Source organism: Camelus ferus, chromosome 34 (assembly GCF_009834535.1).
Source record: "Camelus ferus isolate YT-003-E chromosome 34, BCGSAC_Cfer_1.0, whole genome shotgun sequence".
NCBI classification, from domain to species: Eukaryota; Metazoa; Chordata; class Mammalia; order Artiodactyla; family Camelidae; genus Camelus; species Camelus ferus.
Window position 1 is genome coordinate 14,735,124 of NC_045729.1, and position 23,092 is coordinate 14,758,215.

At 37.8% G+C, this 23,092-nt stretch overlaps 2 protein-coding genes across 5 annotated transcripts; both read left to right on the forward strand.

Moving 5' to 3' along the window:
• Positions 1–31: 31 nt before the first annotated feature.
• MAGOHB (mago homolog B, exon junction complex subunit) lies at positions 32–6,974 on the forward strand. The gene is made up of 5 exons (XM_006192133.3): positions 32–191; positions 2,418–2,476; positions 3,160–3,270; positions 5,105–5,187; positions 6,612–6,974. Exons 1-5 carry the CDS (start codon positions 98–100, stop codon positions 6,709–6,711), a joined length of 447 nt encoding a protein of 148 aa, XP_006192195.1. The 5' UTR covers positions 32–97; the 3' UTR covers positions 6,712–6,974.
• Positions 6,975–22,855, forward strand: LOC102512005 (killer cell lectin-like receptor 2). 4 transcript variants are annotated; one of them, XM_014565548.2, is made up of 9 exons: positions 6,975–7,111; positions 9,331–9,424; positions 12,171–12,275; positions 13,576–13,744; positions 14,816–14,905; positions 16,322–16,558; positions 18,220–18,362; positions 19,932–20,035; positions 22,702–22,855. In XM_014565548.2, the coding sequence occupies exons 4-9, from the start codon at positions 13,630–13,632 to the stop codon at positions 22,838–22,840; spliced, it is 828 nt and encodes a 275-aa protein (XP_014421034.1). In that variant the 5' UTR covers positions 6,975–7,111; positions 9,331–9,424; positions 12,171–12,275; positions 13,576–13,629; the 3' UTR covers positions 22,841–22,855. The 4 variants fall into 4 exon arrangements, with proteins under 4 accessions (XP_014421034.1, XP_014421035.1, XP_014421037.1 ...); XM_014565549.2 differs by having other exon boundaries at positions 13,628–13,744; positions 22,702–22,848; XM_014565551.2 differs by lacking the exon at positions 9,331–9,424 and having other exon boundaries at positions 6,982–7,111; positions 22,702–22,848.
• The last annotated feature ends 237 nt before the right edge of the window (positions 22,856–23,092 follow it).

Here is a 23,092-nt window from a genome sequence, read left to right on the forward strand (position 1 = left end):
GCGCACGCAGTGACGTATTAATCCTGGGCGGCTGACGTCACTGCTAGGCGCCCGCGGCACGTTGGGCAGGCCGTCCGCGGGCTTTTCGGCGGCAAAGATGGCAATGGCCAGCGATTTCTACCTACGCTACTACGTAGGGCACAAGGGCAAGTTTGGACACGAGTTTCTGGAGTTCGAGTTTCGGCCGGACGGTGAGCGGAGGGGCGGCCGCGGGCGTCGCAAGTTAGCGCGGTGCTGAGTCGGGGAGAAGCGGGGCCGAGAGGCCGCGGAGGAGGCGGCGGCGGGTGGGCGAGCCTCCGTGGGCTCGCGACTGTACAGCGGCGCTGAGGCGCTTGGGAGTGTAGGAGGCATATGCATTGGTTTTGTGAATAATAGAGAATTATTCCGTGTAAGTTAATTCAGAGGAGCCAATCCTGCCAGACACTAAAGTTGGTCCTACGGTAAAGAGTCCGCTCACCCGCAGGGACCTTTAAGGCCATCTACATCTAGTCTATCGTCCTAGTACTTGAACGTGTTAAGGAACATTCCCACCACGCGGTGGTCAGATGGATGCTTAAAGTCTTACGGTGAACTGTGACTTTCGAGCTACCCATTCATCCGTTTTATTCATTCCCTGTATGTAAGGCAACATGTCTAGAAAAAACAAATGAGGCCTGCTCTGAAGGGGGGAGCCCTACGTGTAGAAAAATGAATGTTTGGTAATGATGTGTTTTGATTACTTAAAAACAGTTGTTCCCTCTACGATGCATTAAGACTATGAAAAAGGGGAGTGGTTACATGAGACAGTAAGGAAATTTTTTTTTTTCTGAGAAGGTGACGGTTGAGATGAGTCTTGAAATGAGAGTAGATCTTTTCTTGGTTTCTAAGGGAAAAAAAGAGTCAGACTGCCGAGAGCTGCCTGAGCAGAGAATGAGGTGAAACTGCCTGCTGCCCAAGGAATGTGCAGATTCTGTCCCTTGTCAGCTCTGATTCTCTTTAGATTGTGTTACTGTATATTGAACTCTTACTGTAACAAGGACAGTCCAACTACATAGACTTTTCTTTTTTAAGTGCATACTGTGTGCTGGACACCATGTAAATACAAAAATTGAGGGTACAGGAATGCATAAGACTGTTTATTTCCCCTCAAGGAGTTGTATCTTGGGTAAAATAGACATGAAACTAACCATACGGTGGTATAGGATATTAAGTGCTGTGTTCATGCTTTGGACAAAGTTCTGTGAAGGCATGAAAGAAGAATTAGAGGAGAATCACATTAATATTAGGGAAAGGGAAAATTACCTGACATTTTAGGTAGAGCTCAAGGTAACTACAGCCCTGCAGTTATTCAGAAACCTTGATCACCTTGATCTCCGTAGTTCTCCCCAAATGTTTTCTAAATTTCGCTAAGAAACCAAATTTGCTTGAATTCTCCCTCAGTTCTTTTTTTAATGTGATCCTATTTTTAGTGCTTATGCCTGTGAACAGCTTTCAGCTTATCTGTATCACTTTTGGCCAGTCACATAAATTAAGTAGTCTAATTTCATTCCAGAACAATGGTTCTCATCTGCCACCACACCATTCCATGGACTTCTGTCAGTAATAATGAATCCCAAATACAGCGATTCCTCAGGGGTTCATCTCACTAGGGTAACCTGCCATGTTAGAGGTTCAAGATCACATGACATCTGTACCTGGGCAACTGACTAGCCATGAGGAGAAGCACGCATGAGAATACTTCAGAATTAAATGTAGATCCTCTTAACAAACTGGCCAGTTTTTAATCCAGAAGCAGCACGTAGTTTATATGCTTCTTAATCACAATTTAAAAATACTAGCATTGCTGTAATACGTACACGCATTAATTTGAAGGAAGATAATTAAAAGGGAACATTTTAGAGTAGCAGGGAAAGCATGAGTATTGGAAGAAGGTAGATCTAGATCTGAATCTTGTGTGACCCCGGACAACTGACTGAACTCTGTTTTCTCATCTATGACTAGGTGAGAGAATAAAAGCTACATTTTAGGGTTGTCTTACAGATTAGATTAAGTGCTCTGGGTAAATCACTTAACACCAATAAGACATATAATGTAAACTTTAGAAGAAATGTTAGTTCTTTTTTCAGATTCCCTGTCAATTCATGACATAGCTTAAGGGAATGGGCCTTGAAAATGACTGCCCCCCCCCCCATTATATGAAATTATCTTGAAAGCATGGAATATTTAAAAATTGACTAGCTTCAGCTTTAGCCAACTTATCAGCTAATGTTTGTGTGTCTACATGTCAGCACTGACCTTAAGCTAGGAGGGAGAAAATATTAATAAAGTAGTAGTATCAAATGGCTTTTACCTTCAAAATTGCTTACGATGTCATTTCTTTCTTTATTTCTTTAGCAGTTTTTGCTGTTATAGATTGAATTTTTTTCCACTCCCTACAGGAAAACTTAGATATGCCAACAACAGCAATTACAAAAATGATGTCATGATCAGAAAGGAGGTAAGTTCTTTTCAAATGTCTAATTTTTTACATTAAGCCCATTTTTCTCATGTCTGTGTTCTAATTTACATGTTTAAAGTACACCTAGGGCTGTAAAGAAGAAGCTGATTTATAGATTGAAAAGGGACTCTTAACTGAAGCATCTGTAACAACAAAAGAAGCAATCTGAGTATATTAAGTTGTAATCCCACAATCGAGCTTATCATTTAATTCATTTTATAATTAACTTTGTCTTTTTACTCTATTCACTATTTAACACTAATTGATCATCATGATTTAAACATAGTATGAATTTTAAATGAACAGCTCAAAAATTAGGTATAAGAAAAAGTTCAAAGCACTAACTGTGCTGTGTGTTTGTATTTGTCTCTGTTCACCTTGTAGGTTTTGAGTTTAGCACTTGGAGATAGTTGAATCCCGTGGCACAAAGGTAGAATACAAGTTTTAAAAGGGTGCTAGTGATGTGAAGAGGGAAAAATAAATGTTAAAGGAAGGGACAAGACAGTGAAGAAAAATCATAAAAAGGATGAATGATTCTCTCCCATCTTGTACTTTTAGAATCAGAATTAAATTTTTCTTTGATACTCTGTTTGAATACTCAGGGTTTGTAACTTCGTTTTATTATTTCCTTGTGAGTTGTAGGGAGAAATAGACACACTGAGATTTTTATAACTTATTTTCAGGCTTACGTACACAAGAGTGTAATGGAAGAACTGAAGAGAATTATCGATGACAGTGAAATTACAAAAGAAGATGATGCTTTGTGGCCTCCCCCTGACAGGGTTGGCCGGCAGGTTTGTGTTTGGTGATTCTCTAAATGCATGAATACTAACCATTTTCAGTATCATTGTTATGTTTCTCTCTATTTATTTAGAATAGAGCCTCACTGAGTCTTGATTTTTCCATTTAGGAGACACCCAGTAAATACTCTTTTATTTTTATTTCACTGTGCCTCACATTCTGTGCCGTCTCCTGGTAGGAGAGGAGTCAGCACACAGCTCTCAGTTTGGATGTCGTTCTGAGCAGTCTTCTCTACAGCCACCCCCAGCGAAACTTAGGATGTTTTCACACTGTTATGAATCATTTCTACTGTAGGTTTGTTACTTTTGTTAGCAACAATAAATTCTTAATAAATAATAAATAAAAATAGTTAGACAAAAATATAAGTGTTTGTTAAATTTGAGAATAAGGATTTTCACTGACCATGTAAAATTCACTTTCTCTAGATGTATAACTTTCAGAATTCTTATTTGCATCTTTATGCCCCAGAGAGGGATTTGATTAGCATTTTTGTTCAGACTGACAGTTGCTTTCCCCTTTCACATTTCCTTCAGAAAAATTGTTTCTCAAAAGGCAGCTGACAAACACTGAGGCCTAATTTCACTCTGTAGAAAGACAGTTTGATTTCTGAATTGCATCATTTCAGCTCTTGGAGAAATGAGCTGTGACCCCAGGAGGAAGAAGCACTGAATTTCAAGTTTGTGTGTTCCCGAGGATTGTACTGTGTAACAGGTTCTTTGACTAGAAGAAAATGTGGAGAAATCTAACGCGCTGACGCTCTGTAGCAGTAACTTAACACTTCTGCTTAAAGAACATTCTTTAGGAAAGCAAAGGTAATAGTGAACACTATTTTATGCATTGTAAACACTTTTAAGAAGTAAATTTAGATCTCAATTTGTTTTATCCATGTATACACTGTGCATTAAAATCAAGTTAATTCTCCATTTTATGCGTGCCATAAACTGCATAATTAGGTCTTCTGATGAATACATAGCTAAGAGTGTATTCTGTGGCATCTGTTAATTTAAACTGAAAAATCACAATAGACATAGCCTCTTAATTTTTTGTTTTAGATTTGCAGGTAAAATATGGGGAGAAAATTATACTGTAACTTTGACACACTAGAAACATCTTGTATTTGTGTTACTAGTCCTTAATTTTAATTGTTTTGTGAAGTCAGAGGAATATGAATCTTTCAACCTTACAGTCCAGGATTCAAATATTAGTACTGTCACTTACTAGTGGCTGTAAATATCAACAGTTTTTTTTCCCTCTGCTTTATGAGTTTTGAATTTCACATTTGTAAAATTAGGCCAGTAAAACTGACCTGATAAGGGTAGGCTTATTGGCCTAATTTTAGGGATTACAGACAATGTTTGTAAAGTCCCTGGCCCAGGGCCTGACACACAGTAGGTGCTAAAGTGATGCTGTTATTACTATTATGCAGCTTATTTGTAGAGCCTGGTAGAAAGGGTCAATGTGTTTGTATTTATTATATTAAACATAAGCTTATACCCATATTGTTAGTTTTTACTGACATTATAAGAAACATTTCTGTGTCACTCGTAAGTATATCATTCATTTGATGGTGTCTTCTTTACGAGATCCCTGGAAAGCTGTTCTGGATTCATCCTAATATTGGGGACTCCTGAGCAGTTGATGAGGTTTTTATTTTACAGACAAAGTTTATATCTAATAGATCAAGTTTCTTTCTTTCTTTCTTTTTTTTCTCCTACCCTGTGACAGCTAAAAAACTTGCAGCTAAAAGTGAGACCTCTTGGTAGCAAGAATACAGATGTCTCTGGGATGGGTTTTTGTATTAACTACATTTCTGTTTATTTTTTTCAGGAGCTTGAAATTGTAATTGGAGATGAACACATTTCTTTTACTACATCAAAAATTGGTTCTCTTATTGATGTTAATCAGTCGAAGTGAGTATGTATATTAAAGTATTTTGACTGAATTGGCATAATTTATTAGAGAGGCTCATATTAGAACTATAGCAAGTTTGGTAAGATTTTTTTAATGGCGTCCCATATCAGTTTATTTATGTATGTGTAATCCTGATTTTTATATTAGTGAAGATTTGTTATCAAAGAAGTTAGCAGTATATTTTACTGATTGGCGAAAAAATCTTCCTCTTCACACGGTGTGGCAAAATTTAAAAGAAATCCTTATTGGATTTATCACCTTTATTAGACCTGTATCACATCATTCTCCATCTTGGGTTTAATACTTGAAAAAAATGGAAAAAACCCAGTATAGCTTGCGAAGGCTTTAGCTGCCTATGTCTTCCCAGGCTCTGTGTCTCTGTACCGTGTACCGTTGTCTGAAAAATCCCTCTGCCTCCAATTATTTCCTTCTACTCTTTTCCCTCAAAATGTTCCTGTAGTGTCTTTTTCCTCTCACCCTAAATTGGAATAACTTACTTGTTTACTGGTTTCAACATAAGCTCCATGAGAACCTTGCTGTATCTCCAAAGTTAGCCCTATGCCTGGCATACAATAGATGGTTTATACATGTTTACTAGGGGAACGGAGAAAGGAAAGAATGCATAATAACTATTGGATCCAAAAGGCTGTGTCCGTGAAGAGTGACCAGATACTTTTATGCGATAACATCTGTTTACCCATAGATCGTGAGGATGTGGCATTCATACCCTACTGGAATTGTAAATTGATACGGTGATTTTTGGGAAGCGATTTGATAATTTGCATGAAAAGCTGTTAATACTTTTCATTCATCTTTTCCAGCTAATTTCATTTCTGAGTGTCAATGTGTTCTGGGGGAATATTCTGAAATAATGAAAAAGTTTTATTATTGATAAAGCTGGTCATTGAAACCTTATTTATAATTGGAAAAAAATCCAAATATCTAACAAGAAGAGAATTGTTAAATTAATTAAAATTTATTTGTGAATTTTTTTTAATGTAGTGGAAAAAGTAGTGTTTAAAAGGCCACAGAGAATGATTTTAATAATTTTTTAAAAATTAGAGAAATACTAAAATAATTAGTTATTTCATTATATAGTATTGAGGTTTTTTTCTATCTTTATAATTTTATTTGCTTTATACACTTTTGTAATGATAACATTTTTACGCAGGAAATAAACACTTTAAATGTGAAATGAATACTGATGAAAAAATTTAGGGTTTTTTTTTTTTTTTTCACAGAAAAGCTAGGGATGGGAATTGTTTAGTGTGTGCATTTTAGTTATCAGCAGATCCTCTCTCCTGAATTCCTTCAACTTAATAATTTAGTTTTTGGTTTTTGTGTTGTGTTAGGGATTAATTTATATTACTCTGTTGTTTCATTCTAGGAACCAAAAAGTAATTTCTGTCTTTTTAAATTTTAGGGATCCTGAAGGCCTTCGAGTATTTTACTATTTGGTGCAGGACCTGAAATGTTTAGTTTTTAGTCTCATTGGATTACATTTCAAGATTAAACCAATCTAAACTGTATGCTTTTTGGAAGCTGTTTTTATATTTAATTAAGGGATGGGTGAGGGAGGGTTTGTCGTTTATAATATTGGGGTTTTTATGAATATGAAGTGAACTTTTTTTAATGTGCAAACTGAAAATAAGAAACTGCATAAGCAGGCTTAGTGGTTGTCTTCACCTGGATCCAAATGGGTCAGACAGTCCCACACACAGTAAATTCTGTAAATAAAAGTCACCTTGTGTTGAAATTTTAGTCCAATAAAACATATCAAAGCCTGCATGGACAGTGCTTTTTTTTTTCCAGGAGGATGTATCTCTGCTTCACTTTAAAGACAGTAACAGTTGTAGTCGGTGCGGCCTCTGACAGAGGTTCTTTCAGGTAGAGCCATGGAGCCAGATCCCCACCTGTTTAAAGGTAATTGTAGGTCTTCCCTTTTTTCTACCACACCTGATGGGATTTAATTTTTTGGTGCTTATAGAAATAGTTTACAGAAGGTTTTGAATTTTTTACATTTATCACAAACCTCTCCGGTTATTCACATTGAAATGTTTTGGTATAAGCAGTGATTTCCTCAAGGTGGCAAAGGTGAAGTCAGTGTCCCGTTAGGCACATCTATTATTTCCTTATTTTCTGTTTCACTATATATGTGTGTGTGTGTGTTGTGTATTTGTGGGAAATAAATGAATTCTCAGCTCTAAAAATTAAAGTTTAGACTTAAACACACACACACACGTGTGTATTTATATCCTAACTCCTAATGAACACAGGTCCCACTCATATTTCCAATTCCTTCAACCTCTTTCTAACAGACTTGGTCTTTTATTACTTCTTTTGTTGGTAACTGTGCCCTGGTATTCTGTTACTTTTCCACCTGAACCCTCACTCTTTAAAAATATGCATCCTGCTAGTCATCATCCACCTAACTCAGGGCCTTAGTGTGGGAGGATTAGTGACTGGAGGCTTGCCAGGGGGCCTGAGCAGCTAGACTAGAGCAGCTTTGTCCCGTAAACTGTGAGATAATAGAAGTGTGCTGTGTCTGCAGTCCAGTGGGGTAGCTGCTAGCTACTACATGTGGCTTCTGAGTACTTGAGATGTGGTTAATTTAGCTGAATTTATAGTCCTATTTAATGAAAAATATTTTCCCAACATTTTATTATGAAAAATTTCAAACACAAAAAACTGTTGAAAGAATTGTAAAATAAATACCTGCATGCCAACCTAAATTCTGTAGTATTTTCCTTTTGCGGTAATGAGTCCTGCAGTAAATGATGTCCTGTTGTGGATTTTTCACTTACAGGCGGAATACCTGGTGTGACTGGTGCCGATAGGTTATGTTTTTTAGTGTTACTTGATTTTTGTTAGGTTTAGATGGCCAGGCGAGGTTTGTGGTTGCCTTCTGGACACTGTTGCTCCAGAGCCTGGCTTGGCAGCTTGTTGACCATAGAGTGCCTTCTGGTCCTTTACGCTGCATTGAAACGTGTGGCCAGCCCCTTCTGGTTTGCCTTGAAAAGTCATCCAACCTCCTGATCTCCGTTGTGCACGACTGTGCTGTCATCACCTTCAGGTCTTTTATGTGAAAATGAGCATTTCTGTTCAAGCTGTAGACCCTGATGGATGTGCAGGATAAAACCGTGATATAATTAAAAGTTTTATGAAAGGTGACTATTTATTTGACTGCTAGAGGCCAGTTGGGACAAGATAGAGGATTTTAACTCTAGAGCATTAGAGTAGATTTTATTGTAAAGATAAGAAGGACAAATGAAATAGCTAATTAGGGAAACAGGAAACTTCAAACAAAAGGTCTTTAGAGTTTTTATTGTAAGAGCCAGGAAATTTAATATCGCTCAATGGCATAAAGGTTAGACATTTGGACAAATAACCATGGAAGTGGGAACCTGGCCAGGTGAGGTTAGTCCTCCCAAGAGAGTGATGCACACCATCTCCCTGGGAGCTGGTGGTTGTGCCTGAAGCCCTCACTTCCGGCTGGGTCAGGAAGACCAGCTTGCTGCTGTGAAATGATAAGCCATTGAGGTTGGAAGGTGTGGCTGGAAAGTCTGAAGGTGTGACCAGAAGGTGTGACCAGAAGCTGTGTGCTAAGCTCCTAGCTGACAGTCACTGTTGTCAGGAAGGGATGGGTCAAACCTGTGGTTTTCTAAATGAAGAAAGGCTTTATACTTATAGCAAAGCAGCCAAGAAGTAAATAAGTGAATGCCATGTGTGTCCATGTGGTGTACATGTTATGTGTTTTTGCACAAAAATGAATTTGGAAGACAATATACAAGAGCATTCAAAACAGTCTTCAGAGTTTTCATCTTTCTGTTTTTAACTAGGGGTTGCAATAGATGAAGTTTAGTGCCTCCGATTTTGTGCCTCTTTGATCAAAGGGCAATGCTGGGAGTTTAATCAGTCCTGTCTGAAGTTACTGCTGTTACCTTCTGATGCTGGGTGTCTTATTTAAGAAGGAATTTGCCTTTTCCAGAAATCAGAGCTTAGTAATAAAAAGAAACTAGAGCTTTGAGGGAACAGCTATACAATGTGACTTTCCAATTACTAATCTCATTCTTCCTACAAAACTATGAAAAATTATGAAAAACCTATATTTTGTAGTCAGTTCCTCTTAACTTTCCATGTAGGCATCATATCTCCTCTATGTGTTGAAGTTACACCGATGAACGGGACGGACGTGGTACTCACAGTATGGAGTTTATGTAGCGGAAGCACGACTGTGTAAGTGTGAAAAAGTGTTCTGTACCTGTTCTTCCATCAGGAGAACTACCCACCTCACCAGCTCTAAGGATGTAAAATCACACAAGAACGGTTCAACATCACCAATGTCTGTGGGGCAGTAAGGTATAAAATAGCCAGATCTGAGGTTACAGGATGTATTTTTCTAGAGGTAGCGGTATGTTGCCACATGTTTCCCAGCTCCCAAATTGTGTTGTTCCCCTCCCCCCACCAACCCCCCCCCACACCCCCTTTCTTCCAAGCATCAGCACCCCAAACCTGACATGTGAAGACAGAGAACTTAGTGCAGTGCATTTCTGGATCACAGTCCTGACTCTTGCACTATTTATAGAACTCTTGGAGAGAGGAAAAAAATGACATTTCCTTCTTTTTGAAGTCTGAGATATCCCAGTGCCAATCTAATTGAATTCTTCCAGGTCTATGAAGTGAGGAACATGTGAGGAAACTGAGGCTTGAAGATTTGGAGTGATGTGTTCAAATTTTTACAGCTAGAAAGGATTTGAATGTTGGACCTCAAATGATGATATTTAATGTTTAATCAGTGCCTGTTCTGTAGTTGCCAAGTCTGGTTAGCACTTTGTAGACCCTATAATCTCGGGAGGCAAATATCACTATTTTACTGTCAGAGAAATGAAGTGACTTGCCTAAGTCACACACAGAAGTGAGGGCTGGTATTTCAAGCCAGATCTGCCTGGTTCTAGAATTGGGCTTGGTGGCAAGAGGTTTCTTAAAAGTTCAGATCCAAAGTCCATCTGTGCTCAGTGTATTCAGTCAGGCTTGATTTTAAACATGGGTCAAGGATGAGCAGTAAGGCGTCCTTTGGTGAGTCAGTTAACCTCTTAACATCAGTGTCTTCATTTGTCAGATGAGGATGATAGATAGCTGCCAGCGTTGGGAGGTTTCGGTATGATTGTACACTCAGGGGTCCTCCAACAAACGATGGCATCTCTCTGCCACCTCTCGAGAACATTCACTACGGCTCCATTCCCTCTCAGCAGAACTCCACTCATTCATTCATTCATGCCTTCATACCTGGCATTGGAATCGAGTGCTAGCAATCTTTCTCTGTTTTGAGATTGACAAAGGCAATCCACGATGAGGGTAAAGAGAGAAGAAAATGTCCAGCAGCAAATATTCCTGAAATATCCAGACTCCACCCATGCAACTTTGCTCATACGATTGAATTCAGTCAGTGCCCGGGAGGTCATTCAGCTGACTGGCTGTGCCCCATGACAAGTGACGGACTCGGTGTTGACTCAGAGATTAAGGATTGCGTTGGGGGACAGAAGTAGGGCAGCTGGGGGGCCAAACAACAGCACAGCCTAGAGGGGTCCTGGTGGTCAGAACATTGAGTAGACTGCGTTTGTAAAGTAGTCAGGAGGAGGGGTGGGAGGTGAAGAGTGGGGGCGCCTTCTGCAGGATGATGGCTTCGTTGAGGGTAGAGGTTGGTAAGGGACAGAGAGAACAAGCAAGGAATTTGGCGAGAGGCTGGTGAAATAGGGTGCATTCTTCTCCGTGTGATCAACTTCCCCTTGTGTTCCCTACCTCACTCCTCTTCCCCGACAATCCATGTTAACCACGATCGCCTGATTTGAAGAGCAATGAAATTGGTCTCATAGAACTGTGCGCCTGAAGACTGGCAAGGCCTGTATCAGATGATCGTGAACCTCAGTGTGAGATCGGAGGGTGTTCTGGCGGGGTCTGGCTCATAGAAACAGACTTAGCGAAATGAGTTTCTTTTAACTGGAAGGATATAGGTCTTCATGAAGTAGAGATTCGTGGACAAAACTCAAGTAGAGGAAGCATTCACCAGTTTCTCTTCTTGAAAAATAATCAAATGTGAACATTTTCCTGCTCAACTAGTGCTGTATAAACGAGAACAACTTTTCTGGAGAGCATTTGGTAATATGCATCAAAGTCTTTAATATATATACCCCTGGACCAATAATTTCTTATTTAAACAATTTTCCTAAGGAAATATTCAAAAGTACAGGCCAAATATTTTTTATATTTGTAAAAAATTGGAAAGAGCCTAAATGTCCAACAGTAGGGGATTGCCTAAATAAATTATGGTATAACCCATGTGGGTAATAACTATATAGTTTTTAAAGTAACATTTTAAATGAAAACATTTATTAGAAAATAGTAGATCAAAACCGTTGTGTACAGAATGAATTTTGATAGTAAACATACAGATAAAAAGCGAGAAGAATATATACCAAAATTTTATAGTGGAACCATCTTAACAGATGTTTCAAAATAAATTCTATAATATATTTATTTGCAATAAACACAAATGGAAAAAATTTTTTTTCCAAATAGCAATATATACGAGAAAGTTTCTGACAGGCTATTTTGAGGTAAAGAATTTAGTCATAATATTTCTTGTGTATATGTCTGTGTATTTAAGCGTATACATTTTAATCGTTTGTTTTTACTAGTAGTTTCTTTTAAGTATGCTAGTTTTTGTTAAAGATCTTACTTCTTTTCGCCAAAGCTGTGTTCATTTATCTTCTCAGTCCTCAAATGTAGATTCTGAATGCTCTCTTCACCGCAGGGGCTGGTTAGTTGAAATGAGGGAAGATAGAGCTCATGACCATCCTTCCTTTCCCGTCAGCACCAGCTTTTATCACATAATTTCCTTTCATCACTTTGGTCAAGAGGAGGGGCAGAAGATTTTGAGTTGGAGTATCATTCAGACACTGTTCATTTCTGTCTTCTGTCTCAGAGCCCCTCGCACATCCAAGCGATCTGGAATTGGAAAGGCCAACTTCTCTCTTCTCATTTTTGGGTTAGATTTCTCCACCTGCATCACTGCCCGGCACAGACACAGGTAACATCTGCTTTTGCTCCCTCAGATCTTTATACCAAATGTCCTATTAATCCTACTTACAAAGAAAAGATTCTAGGGGAAAAAAGATTCTAGGAATATAGCAATTCATTATAAATGACTTGGCGTGAATATGGGGTGGGGAGAAGAGCATTCTTTGTTAATTGGGTTAGAACTGCCTTAACTCCAAGGGATGTGAAAACTAGTTCAGCATTCACGGAAAGTTTTCTTTTTTAAAATATGCTGTGATTTTTGCTTTGAGTTATCAAAGAAGAGGTCTGGGTTATTACTTTTTATTTGAGTCTAATGATTTGTATATTATCTTATCAATCTTAAAGGGTTCTATAGTAGAAATGGCTTATTTTCCTTAGGAAATTAGGAATAATGTGAATAATCAAGTTTAGAAACTTTCAGAAATTAAAAAAAATTTTTTTGAAGACTATAGTTACATGTGCAATTTATTTTCTGTATTTCCTGCTTCTTGGATATCATCTTTTCAAGCTGATTAATATAAGAAGCAAGGTAAATTTTAAATATCTACTATTTAATAATTTCTTCCTATATTGCTGTCTATTAATAGATTGAATCCTTTATGCATATTAACTAAAGACTGCCTATTGACAAATTTTATTTTCACAAAATAAAGTTGGCTTCTCTGGCAACTGGAAGATTATTTCTAAAATTGTAGATTTGTAGATGGTGTATGGGATATACTTTGGGAAACAATGTGGTAGCATCGTGTTATAGTTGAAAAGAACTACACAATGTATCTATGTGGGCCAAGAAATAATGATCTCAAACTGACATTGAATTACTATTCTAACCCTTGTAAGAACTTTTTACTATTTATATGTAGATCTGAAAAAAAAAAATATATATATATACACATATATATTTGTTTTAAACCAAGGTATTTAAATTTTTTCAGAATCTTAAAAACATAAAAGTTTTAAAAAGTGTCTCCGTAATTTGAAATGGTACCACTTGGCCTAACATTTTATGCATATGTTGAACATTTTGAGCTCAACTGCATAGGACCTAGCCTACTTAATCTATTGGTTGATTTTTAAAAATATTCTTTCCATATTTTCTAATAGTCATGGCCATAATTACTAGGAATGTAAATGACTTTCACAGAAATATTGAAAGTTTTTCATGTCTTATATAAATTAGGCTCAGTCTGTGTACTTTAGGCACTTGAAGGAGTTAACAAACACACATCCACACACAGACATACACACATCTGCCTTAATCCTGGTATGTTTCCGTAGACTGACATTTTAATTTCTTTTTTTTTGGACAGATCATTTTGTTGCAAAATTTTAATGCAAAACATACATCACTTTTTACTCTAGAGATGAGCGATCAGGAAGTAACTTATTCCACCGTGAGAATTCTTCAGCCGCCTTCACAGTCACAAAATAGATTAAGGCCTTGTGGTGCTGAAATCGCTCGCAAGACTGATGGAAAAGGTACACGTTTTAAGCATCTAGATTCACCTGCCTCTCATGGTTTGTCAGACTATTGATGTTTGAAAAAAGTTCCTACCTGTTCTTCAGGTCCTCAGCTGGTCAGACTAAACCATAGTGGTATTTAATGGTCTTTTAAAAAAATATTTGTGAGAATGGAGAAATTAATGAATTTTCTTTTTAAATTTGAGAAGGTGATAGAATGTTTTCATTCAAATTTGGTCTAGAAAAATTCATGAGGCCTTTAAAAGTAAAGGACAGACTAGAGTCTCAAGAAAACATTGCATTTCCTAGAGAAGTAAAAGTCTTACAGAAGATTTAAGAAATGAAAAATAAGCATTAGGAACACTGCCTTTATTCAGACAAAAGCTGTTTTAGACGTCTTAAATATTTACCAAAACTTCACAGCAATGAAGAAGCAAAAATGTTCAGATCAAAAGGGGAGAGATTTTTCCATTCTCTCTCTCTACCTCAAATATCGCAGCAAACTCTAAATTGAGAATAGTTTTTACTGTTTTAATGTAGTGTCAGTCAGAGGTGTAACTTGCGGATACTGAGGACCTCAAAAGTAGGAGGATAAATCTAGCATTACTAGAGGGAAAAAAATTGATGAAAAAGAAGAAAAAGTTGATTTCTAGGAAGTTCTTTTAAGAATGTGCCCCAGTCACATTTGCAGCTTCAGAGTATCCACAATTGGCTACCAGTTTCTCAAGAATATTGACTGCCTTTTCCTTTCTCTTCATGATCAGTTGTGATCACAGCAAGGAGCACAGAGGTCGATGTGGATGCTCATCAGTGTGTATTGTGTTCATTGGCACCTGTGCTTTTGAAAAGGATGCATTTTTAAAATCCCACAGGACTGTTCTTGGGTGTAGGGTTTCTAAAATTGGTGAATGTCAGTCAGAAGTTTAAACTAGAAAACTGTAATTTCTAGAATGAAAATTAAAACACTTTGTATGATATATTTTTGTAAAATGTTTACAGAAGATTGTGTTTCAGATGGTGTCCAGGTTAAGGTTAGTAGAGGGCCAGGCCCTATCCCTAGTGATCATTTTCTTCCTTCTTTATTTGAAGAGTCTTCAGTGTGCTGGCCTCGCTTTGCAGTGATTCTGGGGATCTTCTGTCTATTTCTGCTGATGGCAGTCATAGTGTTGGGGACAAAGAGTGAGTAATTGAAGTATACCCTTCGAGTCTGAGTATCAGACGTAACCACTAATTGTGCAGATGTTGGCCATGTTCCATCAGTTGTTCCCTGGCCGTGATCACAGAATGTTCCAGGTGGTTCTTTCTTAGGGATTTTCCCCAGACGTAATCACAGTGTCCTTTTCATTTTATTTACCTGTTCCAATGTCTCTGAAGCCGTAATGAGCTGTCTCGTTCTGTATGAGACAAGGTAATGTTCCTTCTGACAAGGACTTAGTACAACAGTATCCCTTTTTCCACAGGGGTGCTTCCAGGACCCCCAGTGGGTGCCTGAAATAGCAGATATCACTGAATCCTGTATATATTATGTTTTTAAAGTTTAATGTATAATCTAGGCACAATAAGAGACTATGCCAGATGCCAGCATCACTACTCCTGTGCGTTGGGACCATTATTAAGTGAAATAAGGGGTGGATGAATACACGCACTGCGTACCTCGACAGCCACCTGATACCGGCTAAGGGACTAACCCAGGCGGGTGGGATACACTCCGCAAAGGAATGATCACGTCCAGGGGAGGACAGGCGGGATGGTGTGGGATTTCTTCGCAATACTCAGAATGGCATGCAACATGAAGCTTATGAGTTGTTTACTTCTGGAATTTTCCACTTAATATTTTCTGACTGTGGTTGACATGGTAACTGAAACCGCAGAAAGTCAAACCACAGATAAGGGGGAACGACTATACTATTCCGCCTTGTAAGTTTAGATCACTGTAAATCTTAGGTGCACATTCTTTGAGAAATAACGCTTCAAGAGAAATTAAGACTTTCTCTTGATTTTTTTCCAAGTATATAGTGAGGAAATGGTTTAGTAAACAGAGTGGTTCTCCTCATGGATGTTAGATGATCTTGACTTCAACCTTTATCTTTTATTTGCATTCCTTGACATCTTTAGGGAACAATACTAACATGTTACGCGCAGATAAAATTACAAATTTGGGTCTCCTTCTCTTTTCTTCTGTGTGTATTCCATCTACGCCAGCGATGATGGTGCTGTTTCTTCGTGTTTCTTAGTGCAGATTTTCCTACTCGGTAGATGTGTGGCTGAATGCTGACTGATGTTTACTTTGGTATCGATGTGTAAATGACTCACTGTTACTAAGAAACTGAACTGAATGATAAGATGTTACTGCCACAATTTTATTCAGGAATCATATTTTATTGATTCTACACTTAGGTGGCTAATAGTGAGGAATCTGATGTTTCAATTTTTATGGTCACTTTGTTGAGGTGTTAACTTTCTAAATGTCAAATTACTAATTAAAGTTAATGAAGTGAGTTGGTCGTCAAAGAGATACCTTTTCCTCTTGTCCTAAATTTCAACAATGAAGCATTATGAGGACTTTAAAAATTACATCTCTGCTCTTAATTTTAGTTTTTCAGTATATTCAAGAAAAGCATCACCAGGAGGAAATTCTACGAAACCTCAGTCAAAAGTACGACATTCTGCAAAATGACAGCTACTCAGTTAGGCAACTTTTGACAAATAGAACTGCAGAATGTGGCATTCTTAAAATGAAACTCTGTGGCGAAACTCTTTGGGCTTACTCTACAGAAAAGATGGAATGCTGTAGGAAAAAGGAGATGTCTTCAAAGTGTTTGCAAAATACAGGTATGGAGGAAATCTTGAATAGAAGATTACATAATTTTTCATTACTTCTTCCCCCCTCAAAAGCTTTGATGCCTGAGAAACAGGCTTATGTTATACGCTCTGCTAGACAACTTTTAGTTTGTGCCCCTTGGATGTCACATGGGTATTTGGGTTTGCTTGTTTCAAATACGGGATTGAGACCCTAGGAGCCACGTTTGCATCATTAGAGCCCTGGGTTTCCCCAAAGTCGGCGGCAGCTCTTGCCTTCCTACTGCTCCCAGAAGGTGAAACAGTAGGTCAGCGCCCTGGAAAATTTGGTTCATTTTGCACCTGTGGGCAAATGAGACACTCCAGCTTTGCTGCTGGCATGAAATACGGAGAATGTCAGTAAAAATAGACTTAGGCTACAGTGAGTGCAACGCCTTTTATTTGGATGCTGTTGTGAAGATAATTGTCTGTGTGTGTTTCCATTCTGCACTGACTTCAGATATTTTGGTCTATGTGTGATCAGTATATACTCCTTGCGGTACACCTGCAAGGTGTGCTGTAGGGCTGATGATTGTGCAGCTCTGTGTGATGATAGCATTAAAAACACCCGAGAGATAAGAATATTAAATCTAATGCAGTGAACCCTGTTATCATGCGTAACGATGGAATGAATCAGCCTAGTTAATCAACAACAACTAAATGTTTGCTTAGGGTTTAGAGTTTACAGAGCAGTCTTACGTATTTAATCTGATTTAAGTATGGTAGTTAGTAGAAATGTACTGTCTATAATTAAAGGATCAGTAATATTTTGATTTGGTATATTATAAAATGTTTGAGGAAAATTAAGATTTCCACAGAAGAATGTTTCTTTTATTTAGAAGGCATTCCAGGATCTTTTAAAAATTAATTTTCTTTTATTATTTCAAAAACAGCTTTATTGAGGTATTACTGATATGCAAAAGCTGCACATATTTAATGCATACAATCTGACGAGTTTGGGCATATGGATATGTCTGTAAGACCATCCACAATTAGGGCAATAGACATACCCATCACCTCCAGAAGTTTCCCTAAGTCCCTTCTTCTTTGTGGTAAGAACACTCAACACGAGGTGTATGCTCTTACCGGGTTTTAAGTGCCCAGTTCAGTATCGTTAACTGTCGGCTCTACGTTGTACAGCAGATGTCTAGAATTTATTTCCCTCGCATAACTGAAACTGTCTACCCATTGAATAACAACTCATTTACCCTACCCAGCAACTACCTTTCTACTTTCTGTTTCTCTGAGTCTGATTACTCTTCATATCTTACATAAGTGGAATCATGCAGTGTTTGTCCTTTGTCGTTGGCTTATTTCACTTAGCGTAATATCCTCAAGTTTGATCCATGCTGTTACATGTGGCAGGATTTCCTTCTTAAGGCTGAGTAATATTCATTGTGTGACTATCCCACATTTTTTTCATCCATCGACGGATGTGTGGGTCGTTTCCATTTCTTGGCTATTGTGAACGGTGCTGCAGTGAATATGGGAGTGTAGGTATCTCTTGGCGTTTCAGACTTTTTATGAACATCACATTATCATTATTGGTAGCTATTAAGATTTTTATTTATTCATGGAGAGCTGATAAATACCTTACTCTGCTTAATAGAATACTGGATGAAAAGAAGTTTAATGTTTCACCTTATATATTGTAGGCCAACTCAAGAAAGTTCACTGGTGCTGTTGGGGAATAAAGTGTTACTACTTTACCACTGAAATTGGAGACTGGAAGGGATGTAAACAGATTTGCCAAAGTTACAGTTCTTCTCTTTTGAAGATAGACTTCGCAGAAGAACTGGTATCATGGACTGTTTGTTACATGTGCTTTTATTCTCTTGGCCTCTGTCTCTCACTCTTGGACCCAAAACACTGAGAACATGGAGGAGTTTAGATAGAGGAACCTTCAGTTATTCTTTGTGTTCTGTCTGTTGAGTGAACAAAAATCATACAGTTAAGAGTCTCCCAGGAGACCCTGCCTGCTAATAGGCATGTGATCTCGCTACTTACTAAGCATTCAATGCATGTTATGTGTCACGGTGACCATTATCATTTCCAAAATGGAAACCCCCTTGAAGATGCAGTTTGGGACTTGATCTCCTTTTCTTAGGACTCTGCCAGAGAACCCCTCACAGCGAAGCCTGCCTTTCGTTTGATGAAGCACTTCAGCCTTTGGTCACCCGCAGGCTGGAGCCAGCGGTATTCTTCCCTGTAAGGTGGCAACCAAGAACCCAGAGGCAGCACCGTCCAGTAGTTACTGTTAGAAGTCAGACTGCCTGGGCTCATCCAGTTCTGCCACTTACTAGCTGGGTGGCCTTTGGTAAATTACTTAGCCTCTCTAGGCCTTTTTTTTCCCCATCTGCAAAAGGTAGATAATAATGAGGATCATAAAGGTGATAACAGTGTTATAAATTAGCTTCATGACGATTTTCACTGCATCGGTGGTAACGTTTACTTGAATCGATATTTGTATGTATTATATCAAGATGTATCTCTCTCAAGAAGAATTGTAAAAAGAGAAAATACAGTGACAATATCAAAATCATCTTTTAAATTTATTACTAATAAGAACTATCCTCACACACGTTTCTACAAAGAAATGTATGCAACAATCTGTCTGAAACCTCTATCATTTAGAAAAAAAAATACAAAATTTATATCCAAATCTGAAAGATGTTTTAAATCATAATGTGAAAGAATTTATAAATCAAGTAATAACATAATTTTTTGTTTGTTGCAGTAAAACACAGTTAAATTTAAACCTATATTTAAAAATATATTCAGACATACAATCAAACACTATGTACTATGTCACTTTGACATACTACATTTTCAGACATAGTGAATCTTTCTAAGTGCTTCCCTTTTTCCTTTTTCCTCTTCCTGTGAACTGTAGCAAGCCTTTCTCTTATAAAGCTGACGTTTCCAACGCACGCACCCTCCTCCCACACTTGTTATTTTAATAAATTTGTTCTGAAGATTCTTTTTTTCCCTTAAGGATATGTAATGACTATTCTTCTTTATCCTTAAATTTTTCTGAAGCATGATTTTGACTGGTTTCATAAAATTATTGAACAAATCTCCTCTTGTTAGGTATTTATATTTTGAAGTTTTCTACATTTAAATAATTTATGAGACTGGCAGCCAGTTTTTACATAAATAAATAATCTACTAGAAGAAAATGACTGAAAGATGAGAAGACAGGAATTGAGGGCAGAGGGGGTTTTTCAAGAAGGAGGGCCAAAGGATGAGGTATGCAGAAAGTAGCAGACTGCTGGCTGTGGGAACAGCCCAGTCTTTTACCTGTCCTTATTGCCATTCATCCAGCAGGTGGGAATTTAGTCACTCATATGTCTTGTTTCTTTTACAGACCTTCCTTCGATCCCAGATGTCTCAAAATTCCTACTGGATTGGATTATCATTTAATAAAGAGGAAAGTAAATGGAAATGGATTGACGGTGACACATGTGGATTGTAAGTTTCTGGGATGCATTCAAAGTCTAATATTGGTGCCAGGTTGGATGGATTATCTATAATCTACAATTTTCTAGTAGAGGTTTTTGGTAAGAATAAGGCGAATGATTAAGAAAGTGTTTTGGGAAGTATAGTTAAAAAGGAAGGCAAGTGTCATACAGAGTTAGTAATAATAATCAAATTATGATGCTAAACGCATGCTCGGAAATATGTGTTACAATGTACACAAAACAAAACCATTAAGGACGGTGATGTGAAGTGATTGGACCATTCTGACTTAGCCATAGTGATTCCTCTCACAACCACAAATGAGTATTTTGAATATCCCCCAAAATTCATTTGAAACTGTTTTATATTATTAGTTTATATTCTTTATAAATGTAGATAAATGTAAGTACAAGCATACACATGCACACACACGTTCCCCTCATTGTACTCCTTCTATTAAGCGCAGTATTTTGTAAGTTCTTGGGTTTACATTTAGTTATAATGTGCTAAATCTGTTTGGTTTTTAAACAATCTTAACTGTTACATTTTTTATTTCTAGAAATTCTCTTACATTTTCAAATCTTCTCTCTAGTTACTTACATTTTCAAGCTTTCTTTCATTTCTTGAAAGATATTAAACATACTCATTTTATGTTTGGTACCTGAGAATTTTAATATTTGAAGTTTGGTGAGTCTAACCTATTATTTCCACTGACTTTTGTTCATGGGGCCGTGTTCATTTGTAGTGTTCAGTGATTTCTGTTCTCCTTCTGAGCTGCTGAGGAAGTCTTTGGAGGACTGAGTTGAAAGTGGCTTCCTCAAGGAGAGCTCGCTTTTGCTGGCTGCCCTGGGGCACTGCGAATCTGAGCTATTTCAATTCTAAGTCTGGGCCCGCAGGTAGTATTGTTCTGGATTGCAAACCTGTAAGAGATGTTGTGGAGGAAATCACCTGAATGTCCGGGAAGCCTGTGAATACACTTTCAGGTGAACAACCTCAGGGGTCACAAAACAGAAAGGCTCAAATGGACCAAAATAAGATGCTCACATCATGCAGTTAATTAAATCAATTTAAGACACTTAGCACTATGCAAAGGGAAAGAAAGGGGGTAGCTTCTCACACTTGGATGGAATGGGATAGTAAGTTGTCACACTTAGGATGAGGGCCCAGTAGTTGGAAGGACCCCTTGAATCCTGAGTTATCCACTCCTCAAATGGCCTGGCTCTGCTGCATCACCCTTCCCTGACGATGGTGCAAGGTTTCCAGGACCACACTTAAGGTTTGAGTAAGGGGGCCCAACAGACTTCTGAAAGTTCTTGTGGCCAGTGCACACATTATCTCTGTTGGGTGGATACATGAGCATGTAAGCCTGCTCAGAGCTGCAGCTCTCCGGTTAACCTGATGAGCAGCTGTGGATTTTATTTTGAGTTTCTCAGGCAGAAGGCCAGAATGAGTGTCACCAGTGGGTGGCGAACTTGAGACCTCATGAACATTGACTGTCTATAAGCATCGTGTGTTTTACACATGGTGTATGGTATTTATTTGGTTCTTTCTTCCTTTTCTGTGTTCAGCACACGTGTGCCCTGTTTGCTGTCTCTGTACCTAACATGTGCCATAGGTTACTAACTTACCTGTACTTAACACATCTTGTACTTTCTGCCTGTGCCTCACAAGCTGCTTAGTTTCATATATCTTCCTTAACTGCTTGCTTCTCTTTTTCCCTGTAGCAAATTTGGGTATTCTTAAGTAATGCAGCAGATGCAAATTACATGAGGGATGGTTCATGATTTTGTATTGTTAGGTGAGATTATTCTTTTTTTCTTCTGCTGAAATCCAAGGTTCAAGACCGTTCTAGGGCGATTTAGACTGAAGATATATCCCTTTGGGGTCTCAACTCTCTGTAGCTTGTTTTCTATTTAGAATGCCCATCTCGGGTGGAAGTCATTCTTCAGCCGACTACATCAATTAAGGGAAAAAGTGGCTTCAGTGTTTCACTTCCCCTTCGAGGTTCCCACCTTTACTTAACCCTCAGCTTGAATATGAATCTGCTTCTTATCAGTTCTTACCAATTTATTTGAGAGGGTGTAAAATTTGTTTTTATTCAGCATGTTAAATTGTTTTCAATAGGAAGATAGTTCTCACCTAACCCACTGCTTTGCTGAAATAAAGGTCCTGCTTTAGATATTTTTCAGTGAATTTTCATGTTTCAGTTAATAACCGTTAGCTATGGGATAGGGAAGGAAAAGAAAGAAAACACATAAAAACATCAATTAAACAACTTCATCTCTGACTGTATTCCACTTCTCCTTTTTTCTCCTTAAAGTTTATGCACACAAGACCTTACTATCTTGTCACAAAAATTCAGTTCCTCCTTTTAAATCTCTCACTTTTATTGAAGTAGTTAATATAAGAAAGCAGGTTGCTATATTGTGATGCCAGCGTAGCAGTGTTGCCTTCTGATCAAAAATTCCCAGTGTGGAACGAAACAGGAGATTTTGGGTGCGATCAAGAAGATGTTGTTCTGTTTAATGGGCTAAGAGCAGAAGAAATTCTTTTAGTGATGAGGTTATGGTTAATACTTCTGTATTTCAGGTCTTAGGCAACAGACTTAAAAAATATGGTTTACGTTATTTTAAGGTTCAGAATTAAACGGTTGCCCATGTCTGTTTTGTCTTTTACAGTAATTTGAAGGTAATGAATTTTCCTTCTGGGATAGGAAATTGTGTGTTTTTAACCCGAACAAGAACATCAGATATTGCATGCTCGAATATCTCCCATTGTATCTGTGAGAAGAGAATTGATTGCTTCAATAAATGCTAAGAAGAAAAGGTGAAATGGAATTTTGTCATTTTTGAAAACTGTTGTTTATTTCTTGTAATAGTTTGTGGTTACTTACAACTTAATATTTTTGACTGTAGGACTTAGTCCACTGTGGAAACAGAGATGAACTGAAAGAGGAAGAAAATGCCCTTTTGGTCTATGATTTAAAACATCAGATACCATCTGTCTTCTTGGGGAAGAGACAGTCATTTTGTCTTTGCAGAGCGGTTACCTGTCTGTTTAATGGCCTCA